This window comes from Notechis scutatus, chromosome 2, assembly GCF_049901735.1.
Source record: "Notechis scutatus isolate UNSWTSFEM ecotype Mainland chromosome 2, rNotScu1.2, whole genome shotgun sequence".
In the NCBI taxonomy this organism is placed as follows: Eukaryota; Metazoa; Chordata; class Lepidosauria; order Squamata; family Elapidae; genus Notechis; species Notechis scutatus.
In genome coordinates, this window is record NC_142010.1 from 142647038 (window position 1) to 142670493 (window position 23456).

The following is a 23456-nucleotide window of genomic DNA, read 5'->3' on the forward strand; positions in this document are numbered from 1 at the left end:
TCACTATGCCCCCGCCGTACCAACGTTGGTCCGGAGACACGAATTTTATCAACGGGATCAGCGGAAGGGTGAAAGTATTGCAGACTTCATCGCTGACCTTAGAAACCTGGGAGGCCTTTGTGGTTTTTCAGACCTAGAAGAAGCTATGCGAGACCGCATAGTTCTGGGATTAGATGACCACACAGTACAGAGCAAAATCATGGCAAAAGGAGACATCGATCTTGCCGATGCCATTGCTGACGCTACTGCAGCAGAGGCAACCAAGAAGTCGGCCGCTCGAATGCGCCACACCAACGCACCGCTCCGTCAATCCGCCCACGAAGCCTCGCCTCAACTAGAAAGACACTCAGCAACAGCGCACCATGAAGACCTCGAGTCCCAATCCGACAGTGATGAAGAAGAGGTTAACAGACTTCGTGCCGAACGAGATCAACAAACTCTAAAACTTCAGCGCCCATGTGCGGGTTGTGGAGGAAACCACCCGCGATCCGGTTGCAAATTCCTCGACGCAATCTGCCGTTCCTGTGGAAAGAGAGGCCACATCGCACGGGTCTGCAGAAGTAAGAGGGAATTCAACACAAATAGAAAGGAGAACAACCTCCGCCAAACCACAGGGAACCTCCCTGCAAATCGGGATCATTTGAATAACCAATGGAGCAACCATGCCTACAGCAGCAAAACACCTGCTCTTCCAGCACGACGAGAAGAGACACACCAAACTATTATTATCGGCCACGCTTCATCATTAGACAAACAAAAGATCCGAGTGGAGGTGGCGATCGAGAACAAACCTTGCCTGATGGAAGTCGACTCCGGATCGTCCCTCTCAATGGTTTCATGGAAGACCCTTAAACAACTGATCCCTGCCATCATCGGCAAGACCTCAGAGCACAGAAAATCATCCTCAGAGATTACCAGGGGAACACGATCCCAGTCGTCGGAGTGAGTCAAGTCAAAGTATCTTTCAAAGATCATGCCGTGTCACTCCCATTAACTGTTGTCGATGGGGACCGGCCCAGCTTACTAGGCCTACAATGGTTTGCCCCACTCGGGATCGTGGTGGCCGGCATTCACCAGGCCATAAGCGACGATTGGGAACAGAGCATCATCCAGGAATTCCACGACGTGTTTTCGGACAACTTAGGCAAGTACAAGGGGACCCCTATATCATTTAGCCTCAATCCATTAGTAGCCCCTATCTGCCTTAAGCCTCGTCGGGTTCCGTTCGCCCTTAAACCCAAGGTTGACGAGCAACTTGATAAGTTAATAGCCCAAGGGGTGTTGGAGCCTATTGACCATGCCCGTTGGGAAACCCCAATCGTAACACCCATCAAACCGGATGGGTCGATCAGAATTTGTGGAGACTACCGCGCCACTCTGAACCACGCACTCCAACAGAGCGCTTATCCGGTGCCGGTAGTTCAACATCTTCTCCACTCCCTGGGCGGCGGGAAGATCTTCGCAAAGTTAGACTTAGCGCAAGCGTATCAACAACTACCCGTTGATGCGGAAACCGCAGAGGCACAGACTATCGTTACACACCGAGGTGCCTTTAAATGCAACAGACTCCAGTTCGGAGTGAGTGTAGCCCCTGGGATATTTCAGAGTCTAATGGAGGGACTTCTTCAGGGAATAAAAGGGGTTGTACCATACTTCGATGATGTATTAATTGCTGCCCCAAATAGAGAAGAGCTTGAAAGGTGTCTCAGATTGGTTTTACATAGATTTAAGGACGCCGGTCTCAAGGTTAAAAAAAATAAATGTCAACTATGCACTGAAAGGGTAGAATTTCTCGGATACCTCCTCGATAAAAACGGTATCCACCCTACCGAAAACAAACTCAGGGCAATCAAGAACGCCCCAAGACCTAAAAATAAGACTGATCTCCAGGCTTTCCTGGGACTTATTAACTTTTACAACATCTTCTTGTCCCAGAAGGCGACCGTAGCTGAGCCCCTACATAGACTTCTCGACAAGAAAGCCACCTGGGTCTGGGGACATCGAGAAGAACACTCCTTTCAAAAAGTGAAAGACTTATTAACATCCGATACTGTTCTAATGCAGTACAACGAGACTTTGCCATTAAATATTACATGTGACGCATCACCATTTGGGGTTGGAGCCATTTTGAGTCACGTGTTACCAAACGGGCACGAGGCCCCCATTGTGTACTTTTCGCGGACATTATCAAAGGCTGAACGAAACTACAGCCAACTTGACAAAGAGGCTCTTGCTATTGTATCGGCCGTGAAGCGATTCCACGAATATGTGTACGGGCGGCCCTTTACTCTAATTACAGACCACAAGCCCTTACTTGGTATTTTAGCAGGTGATAAACCAACCCCGTATATATTATCGCCTAGAATGACTCGTTGGTCAGAATTCCTAGCAGCCTACAACTACATACTGCAGCATCGCCCGGGGAAAGCCATTCCCCACGCTGACGCTTTGAGCCGTTCCCCACTTCCGGAAACCGTCAGCGACCCAGCTCCAACCCTCACCACGCTGCAAATTGAAACCCTCAACTCGCCGCCACTAACGGCAAGAGATATCGCTGCCAGCACAAAACGAGACTCTATCCTCGCAAAAGTTCTCAGTTGGGTCGAACGCGGGTGGCCAGTCGAAGAAACCCCCGCTATTTTTGCACCGTTCAAAAACCGGCAAACGGAACTATTCTCCCAGAAGGGCTGCATCCTATGGGGAGATAGAGTCGTCGTGCCAGAGAGACTACAGCGACTCGTGTTGCAAACCCTGCACGAAGGACATCCGGGCATCGTCCGCATGAAGGCCCTCGCTCGAAGCTACGCGTGGTGGCCAGGCATCGATAAACAAATTGAAGCCTGGGTTACCACGTGTAAAAACTGTCAAGAAGTCAGCAACGCCCCACCGAGAGCAATTCCCACCAAATGGGAAACTCCTCGAGGCCCGTGGTCCCGCGTCCACATTGATTTCGCGGGACCCACGAAAGGACACACGTTTCTCCTAACCGTGGATGCTTACTCCAACTGGCTCGAAATCCACAAGATGAAAAGCACAACTACTGACTCTGTTATTAAAAAACTAGACAGATTATTTGCAACACATGGGTTCCCGGACATTCTAGTTTCCGACAACAGCCCCCAGTTTACTGCCCTCACCTTCGAACAATACTTGGTGGACGGGCATCCGCCATGCCTTAACTCGCCGGCTCACCCTGTGGCAAACGGTAGGGCGGAATGGATGGTTCAATTCCTTAAAAAGACACTCCAAAAAATGGATCCGGGGGACATCGATGCTAAATTAAACAAAATACTCTTACTACTACACATTACCCCCCACAGTGTCACCAACAAGACCCCAGCCGAACTTTTAATGGGGCGGAAGCTTCGCTCCCACCTCGACCGACTACACCCGTCTTACTCGCCAGAGAAACCTTGTGGATCCAGCGGAACGTATCGCCAATTCAAGGTAGGCGACTTGGTCTACGCAAAAAACCTTTCCGGCGAACCGTTGTGGGTCCCAGCCACCGTAGTCTACCTTACTGGTCCTAGATCTTACCGCCTTAAGACAACAGACGGCAAGATATGGAAACGCCATATTGATCAACTCTGATCTCGCTTACAACCAAATATCCGCGACCCCTCTGACTTCCAAACTCAAGGGGGAGGGAATACTGAGGGGGACGAAGGCCGCATAGACGACGATGCAATCGAGGACAGACGGCCGCTAAACCAAGTACTCGCGCCACCTGAAGAAGGTCCGGGATCGGGGGCATCCTCCCCACGGAGGAACACCGTAGTGGAGGCGTGCCCACCCGATCCAGAAATAGATTTAAGGGACCCTGATAGTGCCGAAAACAGCACCGCGGAATCAACCCCGGGCGAAGACGAGCCTTGCGTTCCACCGGAACCGAACTTTAAACAAAAACCGGTGGAACAGCGAAAATCAAATAGGCAGGTAAAACGACCTGCATACCTGCGGGATTACGTCACCCCGGCCGTCAAACGGAACCCAAGGGGGAGGGGTGTTGTGAACTAAAGAATATAGTAATAAAGATTCATTTGCCTAGCAGGATCGTAATCCTGCACGTCCTATTGGCCCATAAAATGGCAAGTTACGATTGGTTCATTCCGAGCAATCTGACTGGCTGTTGGCGGGCCGCGCCAAGATTCAAACGATATAACAACATCCATTGGTTATCCGGATAGCAGCTTATGCTATAAAAGAGCGACTGCTAGCCGGGGTGTTTTGTCTCTGTTATGCTTGTGAATAAAGAGCTGAAGTTCAAGGTTGACAGTCTGGTCTCCGTTCATATTACCCATGCTTCAAACTTAACAATATCAAAGAAATATCTGAAATTAGGTTTCTTTTTAATATTAAGCACATTCCTAAAGAGATACTATATATCCTCAGATGTCTTTAAATACTAATGTTTTAATTAGCATCATTGCAACATTCAGTGACTTGGTGCTCACAGAGAATTGTTCATCTTTTTGGACCTTTAAGAAGTGTCTTGTCCTCTCTCAAATAGCTAAAATCAACCTCTCATGATATCTCGTTGTAAATATATAGATATCTTACACAGATAATTTCAACAGATATCAATATAAATTATACAATTGCAACCCCCTTTCTTTTAAAGCCTGCATTCTAAACCTACATCCCCAGCACAGGTGAATAGAGATTTATGAGACTTTAAAAAATATTTGAGTGTCTGATAAGTGACCTATGTGATAAATGACCTATGTTGTTCTGCAATCATAATTATATAAATTGTTTGTATATGTTCCTGCCATGAACACAGTTAATACTTACAGATTGTTTCCGACTACTTCATGGAATTCTTTATATCCCAAAGTGCCATTATGCTTTCTTCATAAATACGTTAGCCCAGAGATGATGATATAGATATATAGATAAATATATGCACACCGACGTCTTGGAAATAAAAGGTGCTGAGTTCTGAGGGAGGCATGGTGCACTGAAGACATCTTTGCCAAAGCAGAGTCAATGACCAAAGAACTGATCTACTCTACAGTTCTTCAGAACTTCTGCAGACAAGGAAAGGAGATTGTTCACATGTGCTCCAGATGGCTGCTTCCTCTCAAGGAGATCACAGGACATCCCTTTGCAGGTTTGAGTGCTGGGAGATGAAGTGATCAGCCATTTTTCTTGTCACTATGATGGAACCTTTTAAAGTTAGCAACCTCATTTTCAGAAATTGCCTATGAATCATCTTAAAATTATTTAGAGCTCTTCAGAATGACAAGTTCGAAAAGTCACTGGGTGAGTTTAATTATAAGCTTAAGAACTTAAAGAAATTAAAATAAACCATAAAAAGTTACATGAGATTTTCGCCTAAGAAAGTTAATAAACGGATTAAGTTGAATTTGGAATCTTGATTTTTTTTCCTAGAAGATATTGGAATTAACTGTAAAAATATAGTTTCTCATGGGAACCAGGCTTATTTTTGCTATCAGATTCATAACATAGACAAGTGACTTAATTATTTTATACACTAGACACTAGAGGGGACTAAAGATTCTAAAAAGAAGAGAAAAAAATACAAGCTAGTACAAAAGGACACAAAATGTAATAATCTTAAATAACTTTTAATGTAATATTAAAGAAGATCTTTGAAAAATGGAGCCAGAAATGAGCAGCTACAGCATCAACAGTATGAGTTATAATGTGATTCTATGGATAAATTATGTCCAAACGAATGACAAAACAGAGAAAGTACCAAAACTGAAATCAGAAATGACAGGGCAAGAGAATGATTGGGAAAGGATTCTTGACATTACAGTATACAAAATAAACTGGCTGAGGTTTTAAAAATTAAAGGGGAAATATAAATGACAAACCAAGAGAATGATGACCTGAAAAATGTTTTCTTATTGGATCCACAAAATTAGCTTGTCACAACCTTGAAAAAAAATCTATGTGATGGGATAAAGAAGAATAGAATATAACTTTATTACAGACTTAGACCAGCAATAGACATCACTATTTACAGTATATATTAAAAATACTGACATATTATAATACATTAATAGTAGATAAAAACTTCCATTAAGAAAATACATGTTCCCAAACAGTTCGGGGCACTCCCTGGTTTATGTGAGTGGAGAGCCAATAAGTATTTGTGTAAATATCATTTTCCAAAGATTGTTCTATCTCCAAAAATTGTCACAAATTGACAGCTATAATTCTGTAACCAATTTTTTTTCTAGTAGACATTGCAGCAACACAGAATTTTGCCACTGGTTTGAATCTGGAGGAGAAAGTCTACAAAATATTGTCTGCCCTCCCTGGCAATCTCTCTAGTAAGGGGAGAATATACAATGTCCTATAAACTCTGTATAACTCACAGTACAATAAAACATGTGAGATATCTTCAACTTCTCCTTTACCACATATACATACCCATTCTGCTATTGGTGTTTTCTTATACCTGCCCTGAAGGAGAGCTGATGGGAGAATATTAAATCTGGCTCTGAAGAATGCTATTCTTTGTTTTGGGAAGATCAGATCATTTAGATACCTTGCTGATTCCCACACTCCCTGTTTGATTCTGTCCCTGCTGTAGCAAGCCAACCTATTTAGTTCTTCTTGGAACTCCATGTCCTTCATTCTATTGATTACTACTGGCTTTGCTTGGTCAAAGCCTAGGGTCATTAAGAATGCTGGTGAGAGCCCATAGGAGCCCCTTGTGGTCTACTGCCTGTTTCCAGGGGGAGTAGTAGTTATCAATCAGTACTAGAGGGGTCAGTCCCTCTGGGAAGAAATGCATTTTTAGCCAATGAATGATCATCAACTTCCAGGCTCTTACCTGAATGTGAGGCATGCCTGTCTCGATTCTTAGCTGGGCATTTGGAGTTCCTTTGGGTGCAGCTAAGATGGCTCGCAGGAATTTGGTTTGTATAGGTTCTAGCAAGTTTTTTTTTTTTTTGCAAGGGTTCCTGTTTGTGCCCCATATAGAATTTGTGCCAATGTTTTAGCCTCAAAAAGTTTTAAGGCCACAGGTACTAATTGCCCTCCACTGGTGTAAAAAAATATTTAATTGCATTTGAGGACCTATAGGCTGCTTGCAATGTGTGATCCAGGTGTGCCTTCCATGTCCCTTGTGAGTGGAAAACCACCCCAAGATATCTGAATGTCCTAACCTGTTCTAAACTGTGTCCTTCTATTTTCCAGGAGTATTGTCTAGGTCTTTTAGCAAAAACTAAAACTTTTGATCTATCAAAGTTAAGGACCAGTTTATTCTGTTTACAAAATTCAAGTGTTGCCATAATTGCTCTCTTCAGTCCTATGGGAGTTTGTGAAATTATAGCAGCAGCATTGGCATATAGGAGAATCAGGATATTGTGCTATTTTAGGAGGATGTAAATCTGGGTTTTGTAAGAGGTTGATCAGAGGGTTAATGTAGAAGTTAAAAAGGGAGGAGAATAGGATGCAACCCTGCCATACCCCTTTTTGTACTCTTATTGGGTCAGTTAAAGTCCCTTGAGGATTACATCTCACTTTCAAGGTGGAATTAGCATATATATTTTTGTATGAGGAAAAGGAGGTGTTTATCGATGGTAGTGGGCATGGCCTAATTTGTGGGTGTGGCTTGCTGACTAGCGTGGCTTGCTGACTGGCATGGCTAGGTAGTCATGTGACTGGCTGGGCGTGGCTAGGTGTTCATATGATGGGGTGGGCATGGCTAAGTGGTCATGTGACTGGGGTGGGCATAGCTAGGTGGCCATGTGACTGGCAAATCAAATATAAGTGGTCCTCGCTTAATGGCCAGTTGCTTAGCAAGTGTTCTAATTTACGACTGACCTCCCCAGAGCTACTTGACCTGTTTTTGGTGTTTTGACAGCCATACACACACACACACACACACACACACACACACATGACCAGTTACAACATCCCACACAGTCTTGTGACTGAGGTTTTCTATGTTTTTTGCGTTTCCAACAATTCTTTCTGGTTAAAAATGCCCATTGGGGAAAATGGACTTGTTTAACAACCAGTGTTTGCTTAATGACCACAAGGTTCACTTAACGACCATGGTGTTTGCCTAACCCAGGGGTCTGCAACCTTAAACACTCAGAGAGCCATTTTTCTATTTTCTTTTAAACAGGTATCTCTGTCTCCGTCTTTCTTTCTCCCTCTCTCTTTCTCTCATCTCTTTCTCCCTCTCTGTTTTTCATTTCTCTTTCTCTTTCTCATCTATAACTGCTAAGATTGGAAGCCGTATTTTTATAATCCCATTTCTTTGCAGTTTTTTTCACACACATTTGTGTATATGTATCCAATACTCTTTCCTCCTTTCTGCTATGTATTCAAAATGGGCAACGATTTTATGTGTGTATATGTGTGTTATGTATGTGTATGGATATGGATATATATTTCACTTTTAATGTGTGCCAGTGTCCTTACAGTAAAAAAAATGACAATAAAAGTTATCTTATCCTATCTTCCTTTTTTCCTTCCCAACCCCATTCCTCCCCACACCCTATTTTGTGTTGGCTTCCCAGACAAGTACTTACCAGGTCTGATCCTCTTTAGCTTTCTAAAATTAGCCTACTGAAATAAATACCAAACTAAACTGCCCAATAATTTACCTACTATCACTCTCTTGCACCTGATTTCAATGTAAACAGCCAATCTGCAGTATTACTAAATTTTGCTAGGCATCTGCTGCATGTTATTCTCTCTTCCTTGATAATCTAGTCGAGAGGTCCCCAAACTTGGCAACTTTAACACTTGTTTTATTTATTTATTTATTTATTTATTTATTTATTTATTTATTTATTCATTTATTTATTTATTTATTTATTTAATCAAGCAATTATAAGATAACAGGTATAAGTATAAACATAGTTATGAATACATGAAATGGATACATATAAGAAAAATAAAAACAATAGGACAGGGACGGTAGGCACATTGGTGCGCTTATGCACGCCCCCTACAGACCTCTTAGGAAAGGGGTGAGGTCAATAGTAGGCAGTCTAAGGTTAAAGTTTTTGGGGTTTGGGGAAGAAACCAGAGAGTCAGGTAGAGTATTCCAGGCATTGACCACTCTATTGCTGAAGTCGTATTTCCTGCAATCAAGTTTGGTGCGGTTAACTTTGAGTTTGTATCTATTGTGTGCTCTTGTGTTGTTATGGTTGAAGCTGAAGTATTCATTGACAGGTAGGACATTGCAATATATAATTTTATGTACTATACTTAGATCGGACCGAAGGCGGAGTAGTTGTAGGTTTTCTAGGTCTAGAATTTCGAGTCTGGTGACATAAGGTATTCTGCAACGAGTAGAGGAGTGGAGAACCCTTCTTGTGAAATATTTCTGGACTTTCTCAATTGTATTAATATCAGATATGCAATGCATTGAAAGAACTGACTTGCAAGTTAAAAGTCCTTACACTTTTGACGGTCCCAGCATCCCCACAATCACATGATCAAAATTTGAGCACTTGGCAACTGGTGCATGTTTACTATGGTTGCAGCATCTTGGGGTCATGGGATTACCTTCCCAGCCAGCTTCTGACCAGAAAATTCCAAAGGGGAAAGCCGGATTCACTTAACAACTGTGTGATTCACTTAACACCTGCAGTGGTTCATTTAACAACCATAGCAACAAAGGTTGCCGAATGAGGTGTGAGCATCCTGCTCCCAATTGTGTTTTGGTTGCAAGTCAAGGATTGCCTGCAATATTTTCTGCATCAAAATCAGGCTTTTTTGCAACATGCTTGGTTGCATGGTGTAAAAACAAACTACAGAGTTTGAAGCACTGGGGACAGAGCATTTTTTACAGTTTTCATTAAGGCTGTTGGTCTTTCCAACACTAGCACTATACACTGTATATGCCAACAGTCTGTAGAGATTCTCAGTCATCCAGATCATGGTTGTCCCGAAGGTGCTTTTTCAGGCGGCAACTGGACTTCCTTGTTTTTTCTTTTGAAGACGTTTCACTTCTCATCCAAGAAGCTTCTTCAGCTCTGGCAGGATAGTGGGGAATGGAAGGATTTATATTCCTTGCAAACAGCTGGTAATTTGCATCCTTTTAGAGGGTTCTTGAAGCCCTTGGATGTTTATCTGTATCCTCAGTATATATGCCAACAGTTTCTTTAGCGCCAAACTGGAAGTGTCAAGCTTGTATATTAATTGTGCTGCAATTCCATTAGAAAGCTGAAAACCTACTCTGTAAATTTCCAAAGGCAACTGTTGGACTCCTGGTTAATAATACAAATATCCCAGATGTCATTGGAAACTCTTCTTTGCGTAGCTTGGCAAAGGAAAAGAAAATACTTATGGGTATGATGCAATCCACTCAGGCTTGGACACACAGAAGAATATTGTTCGGGGAAGAGGGGAAAACGGCCAGTTCCATAATGCATTTTCATCAGAACAATATATCCTCCAGAAAGCGCCTAGTCAGCCATTGACCTCGTAAGGAGTTTTTCTTTATAGCACTTTGTGCTTTATATAATCCCTAATTGTTTGTGTTTTTTTTACAGTATTTTTAATCACTGCATTTTAACAGGTTTTACATTTTCGGCCGAGGACCGTCCTATCTGCCTTTTGTCCGAAGTGTGTGTGTGTGTGGAGGGGTGGAAGCCTAGGGGACATTGAACCCACCAAGGGTGTTTTAACTCACTGCAGGATTGTTAAAGCTTCAAGTAGCAGCTCTCCCCGGTAGGGGCGCGAGACCACCGTTTCCCTCTCTTCTGTATTCGGTCCAGCAGCAAGCTAAAAGGTGGATTCCCGCTGCTCCGCCGGCTTTTAAACGGGATCGCTTTTTGTTTTCCTTCTATAGCTGCCTCAAGAACCGTTTATAGACCGTCCGTGCCCGGCAGCCAAAAGGCAGAGCGAGCTGGAAAGCCGCCGGGCCCCCGAGAACCGGGTGGGAGGAAAAAAAAAACCCGCAATCAAAATGTAAGAAACCAACATGACACACAGGGGAGATCGGCGAGAAGAACGATGCTGCAGGGCTGAAAAAGAGCGAGCAAGGTACCATCGTCCACTCCAAGGCTGAGACTTCTCCGCAAGGCTTCGGTTAAGAGCCGAGCCGAGGCCGAGCCGAGGCGGGCGGGCGGGAAGGCAGGCTGGGATGGATGGAGGCGGCCGAATGCGCTGCGTGGACCGGGCACGGCTTCAGAGAGGGGAGGTTTTATCCTGAGGAAAGCTTTTCGTGCAGACCTCGAAAGAGGGCGGGGCCTCCGTCCCCAATTATGGGGGGAAAGGGGCGATGGAGGGCCTCTTTCTTCCCTGGATGCGGAATCTTCTCTAAAAATGGAGCCATCTGGCTAGTCTTTAGCTTTCTTTGTTACAAAAAGAAAGAAAGGGGGCGGGTGTCTTAAGGGAAAGGGAAAGGTCTTAATCTTGGGTCTTCATCTTGGGAAAGCGATGAGGTAATTTTTTCAGACCCGCCGCTGCCTGTCTGATCGAGTTGAGCAACCCTGCTGAGGAAGCGGGGTGAAGAAAAAAAAAAAATCTTTTTCCAAGCTGCATGTTTCCTCCAAAGCGGCTTCTGGTCCTGCTGTTAACGGAATTAGCGTTCAAGGGGGGCACCGGCACATGTGCTCGAGGACACGGGGGTGCGGGGGAAGGGAGCCCGGACAAGATCGTAGCCAATCTTCGTCGGGTATGGATCCGGGTGGAGGTGGGGGTGTTTCCAGATGTGGCTCCAGCAGCAGTCCTCGCCCTCGCCCTCGCCCGCAAAGATCCGCCCCAGAGATCTGTTGTAAAGGCAGACACTTAGGGAGGAGGGACTAGTTGGATTAAGAGCTATTTGCCTAAGGGTTGGCATAGCCATAGAAGAAATAGCTGAGAGGCAGGTTGCAAACTTGGCACTCCTTATTTTTTTTTACTGCCTTTCTGGGGGCATGTGATCTTTCCGTAAATCTGGATCATTTCCTTCTGATATCCTGTGAGGTGAGTGAGACCAGTGGGTATCTTTTCAGTGATGCAAATGGATCTAAGGATTGCTTCTGAGTGGGAAAGGCTGCTTTGTCAGTTCACTGAGCTGAGCACAGGAGTCTTTTGTCTATATGGAGCTTCTTCAGTCATCCAGGTCATGGTTGTCCCAAAGGTGCTTTTTTCTTGGTTTCCAGAAAGTCCACTTGCCTCTTGAAAAATGCACCTTTGGGACAGGAGCCTCTTGCATTGCTTCAGAGTGGCCAAGGCACATAATTGCTCACTGATAGAAAAAAAATTTTTTTTTTAAAAAAGGAGGTAGAGTGTGGATCCTCCCTCCAATTTGTTTTAGTTTTCTCTCATGATAATAAGGCTTAGTAACATGGCACCAGGCTTGAAGTTTATTTAGATATCTGTAACATCAGTGGTGGGATTCAAATTTTTTTTACTACCGGTTCCATGGGCATGGCATGGCTTGGTGGGCGTCGCTTGGTGGGCATGACAGGGGAAGGATACTGTAAAATCCCCATTCCCTCCCCACCCCACTAACCTGCTTTCCAGCTCCGTTCTCCTGTGCAGGGCAACAAAAGAAGACCTAGCCAATCAGCTGGGACTCGGGAGGTAGAGAATGGATGGGGCGGGTCAGTCAGAGTTGGTATTCCAAACTACTCAAAATTTCCACTACCAGTTCTCTGAACTACTCAAAATTTCCACTACTGGTTCTCCAGAACTGGTCAGAACCTGCTGAATACCACCTCTGTGTGATATGTACTAAGTTTATTGTGATCCTGACAAGCTTGCGTGGGCAGAGACTTGAAACTGGGTCCCCTGTATACTTTGTTAATTTGCCTCTTTAGCGTGACATTTTATAGCCCAAGTGTGCCACCCACTCTCCGGAGAGCTTAAATGAACTCGCTGCTAAAGGATTATGCTTTATGAGCAAGAGTTGGCTGCTGATAGTTATTGTTGCATTGTATATTTTAATTCCTCAAGGTGCTCTGGCACTCCCTGCCTGGTTTGTAACTCTGGGTTGCAGGTATTGCTGATGAAAAGGAAGGCATTCAGACAGAGGAGACCCAGCATAGTTTAGCTTTTTATGATGGATGTGACTGTCATTGATCTTCAGTGTGTATTCTCCCCCCTCTTTCTAATCTAATGATTGGTATTGAGGGCAGCTTTTTGTAAGCAAAGAAGTTCTTTGTCAGTGTTTGTAAAGCAGAGTTGTGTATGATGTAACTAGTCATTCTGTTTCCATAGCGCATGGAATTCCTTATGTTTAATTTAGTGGCTGGGCTCAACAAATGACAGCCCCTCAGTAGGGACAGGCCTCAGGGGGTGGGATTCTACCGGATTGGACTGGTTCTATAGAACCGGTTGTTATGATTCTGCGCAGTTTGGAGAACCAGCAAATCGTGCCCCTGGCTGGCCCCTCTCCTCCCCTCCCAGTCAGTCCTTATTGCACATGCGCAACATTGTGTGCATGCCCGACACCGCTCTTCTCCGCCCAGTCACTCCTTAAGGTGTTTCTTTTTCCCCCACCTCCCGACGATCAGCTGCTCGTATGATCAGCTGTGCCTGGATTCCCCTCGCTTACTTACTGCTTCACCCAGGAGGCTCCCCTAAGGCTCAGGAGGCCCCAAAACAGAGTGCAGGGGGTGCTGCGTGCCTCCCCTATGCTCCGTTTGTTTTTCTTCCTGAGCCCCAGGGAAGCCTTCTGGGAGCAAAAACTCCCCCCAGGGGCCTTCCCTGAGGCCCAGAAGGCCCCAAAAATGGGGGGGGGGAACTGCAACAAAGCCACGGCCACTCAGTCACATGGCCTGCCCACAGAATTGGTTGTTACAAAATTTGAATCCCATGATTGTAAGCTAAATGGGGAAGTTGAAAAAAAAAACGTTCCTTCCCTGGAAAGGGGTAGTGAAAGTTTCATAGATATGTCCATGAAGAAGGGAGAACTGAATCTGCCACGGCTGGAAACTTAAGAATTAAGAGACCAGACCAGATCATGATGAAAACAAGGATGCAACTCCCCTCCATATCCAAAAATGGAAGAGAGGCAAAATTTGAATCCCAACGTGGTTCTGCAATAGCTGATTATCTTTCTACTAAGAGTGTCTTGTGTTTGTAATAAAAGACACTTTCTACCCAAGCCTTAACTTCGACTTCTCTGCTACTAGCTCCAGAGTGCTGCTTGAGTTTCTACAAAGACAAGTTTTGTTGTGCCCTGAGTGCGCTATGAGCTTGTTTCCTAAGAGATCACCCTACTTGTGACTCTTCGATAAGTACGTTGCAACAGTGGAGAGAATGACAAACACTCTAGGAAACACTTCTCTCTCTCATTCCTTCATTTAAACTAAGCTTTTTTTCTGGGTAAAGGGTTAAGCTTAAAGAACTGTGCCTTTTAGCCTTAAAGTTTCACATATGCCTGAAGGGCATAACAATATTCTATGTTTAAAGGACTAAAATATAGATATATATTTTTTCAAGGCTTATACACCAACCAAACATGATGAATGATAAAAAAAAAAATCTGAATTAATAGTTAAACGCACACATAGGTCTGCTGCCATCCATGAAAGCCTTTGTAAGAATGGCACCTGCAACATAATGCTCTATTTGTATTTTTGTACAGGTAATCCTTGTCTTACAAAAGTTCATTTAGTGGCCATTCAAAGTTACAGTGGCTCTGAAAAAAGTGACTTATAGCAATAGTATTTAGACTTATATACTGCTTCACAGTGCTTTACAGCCCTCTCTAAAAGGGTTTCAGAGTCAGCTTATTGCCCCGAACAATTTGGGTCCTCATTTTACCCATCTCAGAAGGATGGAAGGCTGAGTCAACCTTGAGTCTGGTGGGATTCGATCTGCCAAATTGCAGTAGGAGTAGCTTGCAGTACTGCACTCTAACCACTGCGCCACTGAGGCTTATGACTGTTTTTTTTTTAAATGATCGTTTTCCACACTTATGACTGTTGCAGCATCTCCACAATCACATGATCAATATTCAGATGATTGACAACTGTCTCCCATTTATGACGGTTGTAGTCTCCCAGGGTCATGTGATCCCCTTTTACAACCTTCTGACAAGCTAAGTCAATGGGAGGCCTGATTCACTTAACAGCTATGTTACTAATTTAACAACTGCAGTGATTCACTTAACAACTGTGGCAAGAAAAGTCGTGAAACAGGGCAAAACTCAATACATTTCTCACTTAGAAACATAAATTTTGGACTCAGTTGTGGTTATAAGTCAAGGACTATAGTACCTGTATATCCATGGGTCTACTATATACTACAGTATGGCCTTCCCTTTCCCCAAAACAGATGTAATTGTTTCTAATGAATAATAATAATGCTACAAGATAGTTGCTAAAATATTATATTTACAATAAATACAATCTAGTTCTATTCTCTGGTTTTTCTTCAGATCTTATAAATCTTTTACAAAAAATGTAGAACAATAAACCCGACACCGTATTTTGACTAATTATATAAAAAGATATAAATTTGCATATTTCAGGGTTAATTCTACCGTTAATCTAGGAAACCATAGGCATAGCCATTTATGGTCAAGTTCTGCATTTTCTTCTTCTGCTTTTTTTAATCAACTTTATTGAATACAAAAAATTAAAATATACAAATATACAGACTCAAAAAACAAAGATTCATACAGACAAACCATAATCTCTCTGCTAAAACTAATTAAACTTTCCTTTAATACATTTGACAGTGAGTTAAATATTTCCTAAATTATATTATGTGGCAGTTATTTCTTACTTCCTATGGGTTCTCTGTTATTTATGTTCTATCAAACATAATGTTCTGTTGTTAATATTTGTTGTTGGATTATACTTATTTATTTTTACCAATGAATTCCTTCTATTGGTTGTTTAAAGTACGAGAGAGTCTAAGACTGACATTAATGATTCCTGTTATTGTATGCATCTTAATCTGTTTCATAAATTTATTTTCCCCCCCTTGGTTCCCCTTTTTGTTTTTTTTACGTTCTAGCCAATCATACCACTTATTCCAGGTCGAGTAAAATTCTGCCTCCTCTTTTCCTTTTAATTTTAGTGTGAGTTTTTCCATTTCTGCACATTCACAAATTTTTTGAATAATAAATTGTATTGGTATATTAGGTGATTTCCAAAATTGAGCCAGTGAGATACGTGCCGCTGTTAGGATATGGATAATCAAATATTTTACTTTGGAGGGATAACCTTCCTTAATGATACCCAAAAGATACAGTCTAGGTTCCCACTCCAATCCACCCTGGACAATTTCTTCTAACCAAGTTTTGATTGTAATCCAAAAAATTTTGACCACTGGGCATGCCCACCAGAGATGGAAGTAGGTACCATGGTTCCCTTTGCATTTCCAACAAGTTGGATTGGATGTTGGATATATTTTTGCTAATCTGGAGGGTGCTAGATGCCATCTATATATCATTTTATATAAGTTATCTTTATAAGACACAGATTTAGTTATTGTAAGATTTCTCTGCCAGATTTCTTCCCAGTCTTCTAAGTCTATATTATGGCTGAAATTTCTTGCCCACGCTATCATTGGTCCTTTCACAATTTCCTCTGCTAATTCATATTCCAATAGATAATTATATAATTAAGATAACATATTTTTGTCTGGGCCCAAAAGTATCTTATCAAATTTGGTACTCTTTGATTCTATTCCAAATTCTTTTAAATCTTTCTCATATCTTATTGCTATTTGGAAATAGGACAAACGATCAATCATTATTTTTTGGTTTTCTAACTCTTGAGTTGATTTGAGCTTTCCTTCTTTGTCTAAAACAGGGGTGGGCAAACTACGGCCCGTGGGCCACATCCGGCCCGTTGGTCTTTTTAATCCGGCCCGCCGAAGATTGGTACAGAATTAAGGTTTGATGTGAATGATTGAATGATTGCATTCATTTGATTTTGACTTGTAATGACAGGCATTTTGACACCAGGTGGCGGCCCGTCTGTCAAATTTTAAAAGTCAATGAGGCCCCCGAGCCAAAAAGTTTGCCCACCCCTGGTCTAAAATTTGGTAATATTTGAGCTTTTTACTGATGTCCATTGTATTAGGGTGGAACATTGCCTCCATTGTTGACAACCATAACAGAACTTTAATATAATGATTTTTCCTAATATCAGACCAGGTTTTTATCAAAGATTTGTGTAGAGTATGTCTCTGGAAGTATGAGTGACTTTTACTACTCGGGTTCCACAAAAAGGCATGCCACCCTATTTGTAAGTCATATCCTTCTAATGGTAGAATTCTTTTGTTATCCAATTTAATCCAATCCTGTATCCACATTAACATTGCTGCTTTATAATAGGTCTCCCAGGCAGGGAGACCAAAGCCGCCTCTGCTTTTATTATCTTGTAAATAAATTTTCTTAATTCTTGATTTCTTGCCTGCCCATATGAATTTCATAGTAATTTTATCCAATTCTTTGAAAAATGATTTATCCAATAATATAGGAATTGTTTGGAATAAATAAAGCAGTTTGGGTAGAACATTCATTTTAATTGTGGCAATTCTGCCTAATAAAGAAATCTGCATTTTGTTCCATATCTCCAAATCTCTTCTTATTTGTTGTACTAGTTTAACATAATTGTCTTCTTTCAAAGTTATTGTTTTGGGTCTCAACCATATACCTAAATATTTAATCTTATTGACAATTTGTAGTCCCATTATTTCTTCTAGTTCTTTTTGTTTTTTATTTGTTATATTTTTAACTAACATTTTGGTTTTTTCCTTATTGATTTTCAACCCAGCTGGTTTACCGAATTTATCAATTTCTTTTAATAAGGTTGGTCCTGACTCTATTGGAACCTCTATAATAACAACCACATCATCAGCAAATGCCTGTAGTTTATATTCTTGTCTTTTAATCTTAGTACCTTTAATTTCCTCATTCATTCTAATTCTGTCCAGTAATGTTTCTAATGTAATAAAAAGCAGAGGCAACAATGGGCATCCCTGCCTGACACCCCTTTTTATTTCAAAAGGATTAGTAAATTCTCCATTTATCATTACCCTTGCTTTCTGAGTTAAATAAATTGAATCTAATATATTTGTGAAGTTATCCCCGAATTTCATCAAGTTTATCTGGCGTTTCATAAATTCCCAGTTTAGGTTGTTAAATGCCTTTTGTGCATCCAGGAAGAGAAGAGCAACTTGGCTTCCTGGATGTGTTACATAGTATTCTAATAAATCAATTATCATTCTTGTATTATTTCTAATCTGTCTCATGGGAAGAAATCCATTCTGGTCAGGGTGAATTCTTTCATTGAGAATTAGCTTCAATCTTTCTGCCATCACACTCATAAAAATTTTATAATCTGTGTTTAAAAGAGATATTGGTCTGTAATTTTTTACCTGGGTGGCATCTGCACCCTCTTTAGGGATCAGTATAATATGGGCCTCCTTCCATGATTCCGGGATTCTTGCCTCTAATAATACCTCATTGCAAATCTCTAGGAACAACTTTTCTAGCGATTCTCTGATCTCTTTGTATAATTCGCTTGGCAACCCATCTGGGCCTGGAGTTTTATTGCTTTTTTGTCTTTTAATCACTTCTTTTAACTCATCTAAAGTTATCTCCTTATTTAATATCTCCCTTTTATCTTCCGTTAATGGCAGTAATGTACTTTTTCAAATATTCCTCTAATTTATTTGCGTCTATTTCTTCTTGGTTATATAAATTCTCGAAATAGTCTCTTACGATTGTTTTCTTCCAATTCCGTCTCTAATATCCTATTATTATCTTGCAATTGGTATATAGTTCTTTTTTGGTTTTCTTTTTTTCAGTTTATACACTAACCATTTTCTGGGTTTGTTTGCATATTCAAAGTAATTTTGTTTTGTGTATAGCATTGCCTTAATTAAATCTTCCTAGTCTAATATATTCAATTCATGTTTAAGTAATATCAAGTCATTTTTAATTCGTTTGTCCCCTGGGGGACGAACAAATTAGTCTATTTTCCAAATCTTTTAGTCTTTTTATTAACAAGTTTTGTTTCTTCCACTTTTCTTTATTTCTGTTGGCTGTATAGGCTATCGATATACCCCTTAGGTACGCCTTCATTGTGTCCCAAAGAATTTGCAACAAGGTAACTTGTTTTTTATTGAATTTAAAAAATATCTCTAATTCTTCCTTAATTTTTTGAGTGTATCCTTTTTCTTTCAATAGTTGTGGGTTAAGTGTCCACCTAGCTTTTTTATAAGTTTGGGTTTTCCAAGTTATTTGCAATGGGTTATGATCTGCCCAAGTGTTGGTTAATATTTCTATATTTTTTATATCCTTAAGTAAATCATTATTCATCCGTGCCATATCTAACCTTGACCAGGATTTGTGTGGTTTGGAGTAGAAGGTAAACTGGGTCACTTCTAGATTCAATTTCCTCCATGCATCTACTAAATCTAGTTCCTCGGCCATATCGAAAAAACATTTAGGCAATGTATTTTGGTTTTTTTGATATTTTTGATCACTGGCGTAATCCTGTTTATTGTTAGAAATTGCATTAAAGTCACCAATTATGCAAATCATAGGTTTGCCTAATTCTATTAATTTTGCATATAGAGTTTTATAGAACTCATTGTGATTTATATTGGGGGCGTATATCCCTACTAGTAAAATCTTTTTGTTTTGTATAACCACCTCTACAATTAATATTCTTCCAATCTTGTCATTATAAATCAGTTTCAATTCTAATTCTTCTTTGATATATAATACTACTCTCTTTTTTTCCTCTGCTCGTGATGTGTATAGTTTCCCTAACTTTTTGTTTTGTAAATATTTCTGTTCTTGTGGTTCAATATGAATCTCTTGAAGACATATTATGTCCAATTTCAGCTTTTCAAGTTTCAAAAGTATTTTTTTTTCCTTTTTGATGGATTGTTTAAGCCATTAATATTTATAGAAGTCAGTGTTAGTCCTTTCCCCATTCTTTCTTATTTTAGGTGTTACCTCTCATTGGTTTTGACTTGTTTGACTTCTGTTTTTGACTCCTGTTTCCTCATGGGTGGATCTTTCCCCTCTATCTTCTTTGTTTTGGTTTTCCTCTCGTTCTTTAGTTCTTTATTGTATTTCTTCTTGACTTGGCATTTCCAATTCGTCTCTGCTACTTGTTTCCTCCTCTGATCCGCCCAGCTGTTCAAAGAACTCTTGTGCTTTATTTAGGTTATCAATTTTCACTCTTTTTTCATTCCAGGATGTCAGAATACCTTCCGGGGTAATCCATCTAAAAGATTTATTTTTTTTTAAATTAGTGAGGAATCGATAGTCCTTCCTCTGTTCCCAGACTCTTCTTGGTATTTGTTTCAGTACTATTATTTCTTTATCTTTGTATTTTATTGTCTCTTCTCTAGAAATCTTGTAAACAATATCTCTGACTTTCCTTCTAGCAAATCTAATATGGACCTCTCGAGGGAGTCTGTGTCATCTCACATAACTGGTATAGACTCTGTAGATATCATCATCTCATCTTTGTCTCTTTGAAGGAAATCTGCTAGAAATTTAGCCATCACCGATGTTAAGTCCTCCTCCCTAGTTTCCTCTACGTTCTGAAATCTCAAATAATAAGAGGCTCTATCCATCTCAAGGTGGATTAAGGCCTCTAGAGTTTCCTTGTTGTGAGTCATAATTTTATGGTTCATAAGTTTAAACTTTTTCTCATTTTGTTCAGATTGTTGTTCAATTATCTTGATTTTTTTCTTCATTTTTCTTAGTTGATTCCTGGATCAAGCCTATTTTTTCACCCAGGTTTCTGATTTCAGTTTTCATTTCCCCTATTTCTGATTTCAGCTCAGTTTTCATTGCTGCTTTACTTTCAATGTGATTTTTGGCCATAGATTCTTGTAGCATTAGCATTGTGAGATTGTGGCTAAGAAAAACCACCAGGATTCAAAGTTGATCCAAGGAAAAAGGCTTTATTACATCTGCAGATGGGTCCTCCCCTGTGGGAATAAACTTTGGCCTGAGCTTGGGCAATGATTAATATAATGCTTTATACATACATGCCTGTTTAAAGGTCACCAAGGTAATGCAAAGAAAAGAGAACAATAAAGACAAATACAAACAAGGAGACAGCTTAAACAATTGCAAGCAAACCTTTACTATATCTAATTATTAAGCCATAATGTAATTATGCTGACTATGTAGAAAAATCTCAATAAAAAGAAGCACTAGAATTTATTCTGGGCTTCCATCCCGAGAACACCAGCCTGTGTCTCATTCTTTCAATGGAAGACCACCACAAGTGGTGACCCCGATGTGATCACTGCAGGTGATACGTGTCCGGACCTCTGTGTTTCCTCGCCTGGAATAGGTAAAGTACGTACTTAATTATTGCTGGACAATAGGATTTTTTCAGGAAGCATGGGGGGAAAACTTTCTCAGCCACAGGAACGGCATGTTAGTGAGCTGCTGAAGTTAGTTAGGACAAGCTCCTTTTTCTTTAAACCCTCTGGGGGGGGAGCAAATAGTTCTTTCAAAAGATAAAGTGAAAGAGCTGCTGCAAGAGATCTGGCGGCAGTGTCCCTACTATCCAGAGAAGGGATCTTTAAAGTTAGACACATGGAGGAAAATTGGAACTATCCTTCATGAAGAGCCACGGGCAACAGCTAAAATTTTGATATATTGGAAGGTTGTTATGACTGCTTTAGAAATCCAGCAACAGCCTCTTTTAAAATCTTTAGTTGAACTTCCTCCTTATGAAGGAGTTGTGTTGCACCCCCCAATTTCAAAATTGGAATATGCCTCCTCAACCCCAACAGCGTTTACGCCTGTAGAGGATAAAATCCAATCACAAACGGGGAAAGTTCAAGCAATGATGCATCAGGCTTTCAATGAAGGGAAATTAGAGCCTGATGAGATTACCCAGATGAATTTGTTTCCAGTAAACAGACAAATAAATGCTCAAGGCAATATGGAAATTGAATGGATTCCGATTCCTTTAGCTGTTCTTAGAGAAATTAAAAAAGCAGTTAAAGATTATGGTATTCAAAGTCCTTTTACAAAGGGGCTTCTGACAAGTTTGGCTACAAACTTAAAGGAGCCAGCACAGCCCTAATCATCATACAAGGCATAACTTCTCTCTTCCCGGTTGGTAGGACACTTGCGCGCAAAGTGACCTTCCTTCCCACACCTGAAGCAACTCCTATCCATTCCAGGCTGTCTCATTCCCATACCTCTTCCTCTGCCCTGAAAACTTCCCTGATTGTATCCCCCAAAATTCTCCCTCCTTTTTCCAATTGAACCTTTCCCAAAATTCTCACTTTTCTTCATCTCACAGCTGCAACCTGCACAGCTGCAACCATCATTTGTGACTTCTGTTGGTTTTTTTTTACAGGGTCTGTTCACAAAAATTTGTTGGGCTGCTTTCAGGAGATCAACAATTCCCACAGCTCCCCAATTATCCATATTCTGAATTTTCTTTTGAATATCTGGCCAAGCCCCAGTCACAAACTGCATTTTCAGCATGGATTCAAAAGCAGGTGTGGTTGGATCCACACTGGAATATTTAACTAGGCTGTCCCGAAGCCTATTACAATAGTCCCCAGGATATACATCAACTCCTGATAAGCGTAATCATTCGGACCCATCCATAGCTCTAACTGTTCTGCAACCTCATGAGCATTTTCATGAAGTTTTGGAAGAGTCTTTTTCAATTCCCGCAACTCAGCTGGTTTTACGGGGACAGTCACAAAGACTGTCACCGGGTTGCTTGCAGCATTGATCCCATTAAGGACTTCCCTAAGAGGAAATGCATCCACTTCAGGTTTTTCTCTGAAGGGAAAATTTTGAACACTTCTCTTCTCAACTGTTCCACTTCTTTTCTCAGCCGCAGATAAAGGGGCGGCTGAGGAGGGGGTTGGGGCGCCGGCAATGGCAACGGTGCCATAGGAACATTGGCGGGCGCGTTATTCAAATTAGGATTTGCGGGCGGCGGACTCTGCAGCCAATCATCCGTCTTCAAATTTCACATGAAACCATACATCTATGAAATGCAATTTGAGTAGTCATTTTATGTTAGAGAATATAGTCTTGCAATTTGGTCATCCAATAGATACTGGCTTCCCCCTCTGGACTCCAGTGATATGGAAATTTAGGATCAATCAAAGGGTATTTAGTTGTCTCAGGGGCAAATCTACCGGAATAGGTTTTCTGCCATTGTCAAATTTTCCCTGTCCCAGACAGGCTTCTTCCTGGTCTCCAAGACCCTTGCTTTGTCCTTTCCCATCTCTACTCTTCCAGGCTCCCAGAGCCTTGACTCACCAGTCCTGTCCTCCAGCAGACGCTGGATTCCCCCAGGGAGTTTAAGGACCCCTCTCTTTTTCCCAGTCCTCCAGCAGACGCTGGATTCTCCCAGAGAGTTTAAGGACCTCTTTCTTTTGGCTACAAATGAAAGGAACAAAGTTTACCTGATCTGATCGCTCCTGGACTCTCCAAAGTCAAAAGGATGCGTGGGCGTCCCCAACTCAGATCGATCTCACACACTCTCAGCCGGCATTTCATCTCAGTTCTTTTTGCAAGGACCGTCTGGATTTCCCAGTCA

At 41.3% G+C, this 23456-nt stretch overlaps 1 protein-coding gene across 5 annotated transcripts in view; it reads left to right on the forward strand.

Annotated features, from left to right (window-relative positions):
* Positions 1 to 10317: 10317 nt before the first annotated feature.
* Positions 10318 to 23456, forward strand: part of B4GALNT1 (beta-1,4-N-acetyl-galactosaminyltransferase 1) — an 87503-nt gene continuing 74364 nt past the window's right edge. Inside the window, exons 1-2 of one of the 5 annotated variants that reach the window (XM_087956453.1) lie at positions 10318 to 10428; positions 10796 to 10989. In XM_087956453.1, coding sequence (XP_087812579.1) covers positions 10928 to 10989 — 62 coding nt within the window. In that variant the 5' untranslated portion in view covers positions 10318 to 10428; positions 10796 to 10927. Of the gene's footprint in view, positions 10429 to 10639; positions 10675 to 10795; positions 10990 to 11533; positions 11624 to 11712; positions 11914 to 23456 lie in introns of those variants that run through there. The other 4 variants (XM_087956454.1, XM_087956457.1, XM_087956461.1 and 1 more) reach the window with 4 other exon arrangements.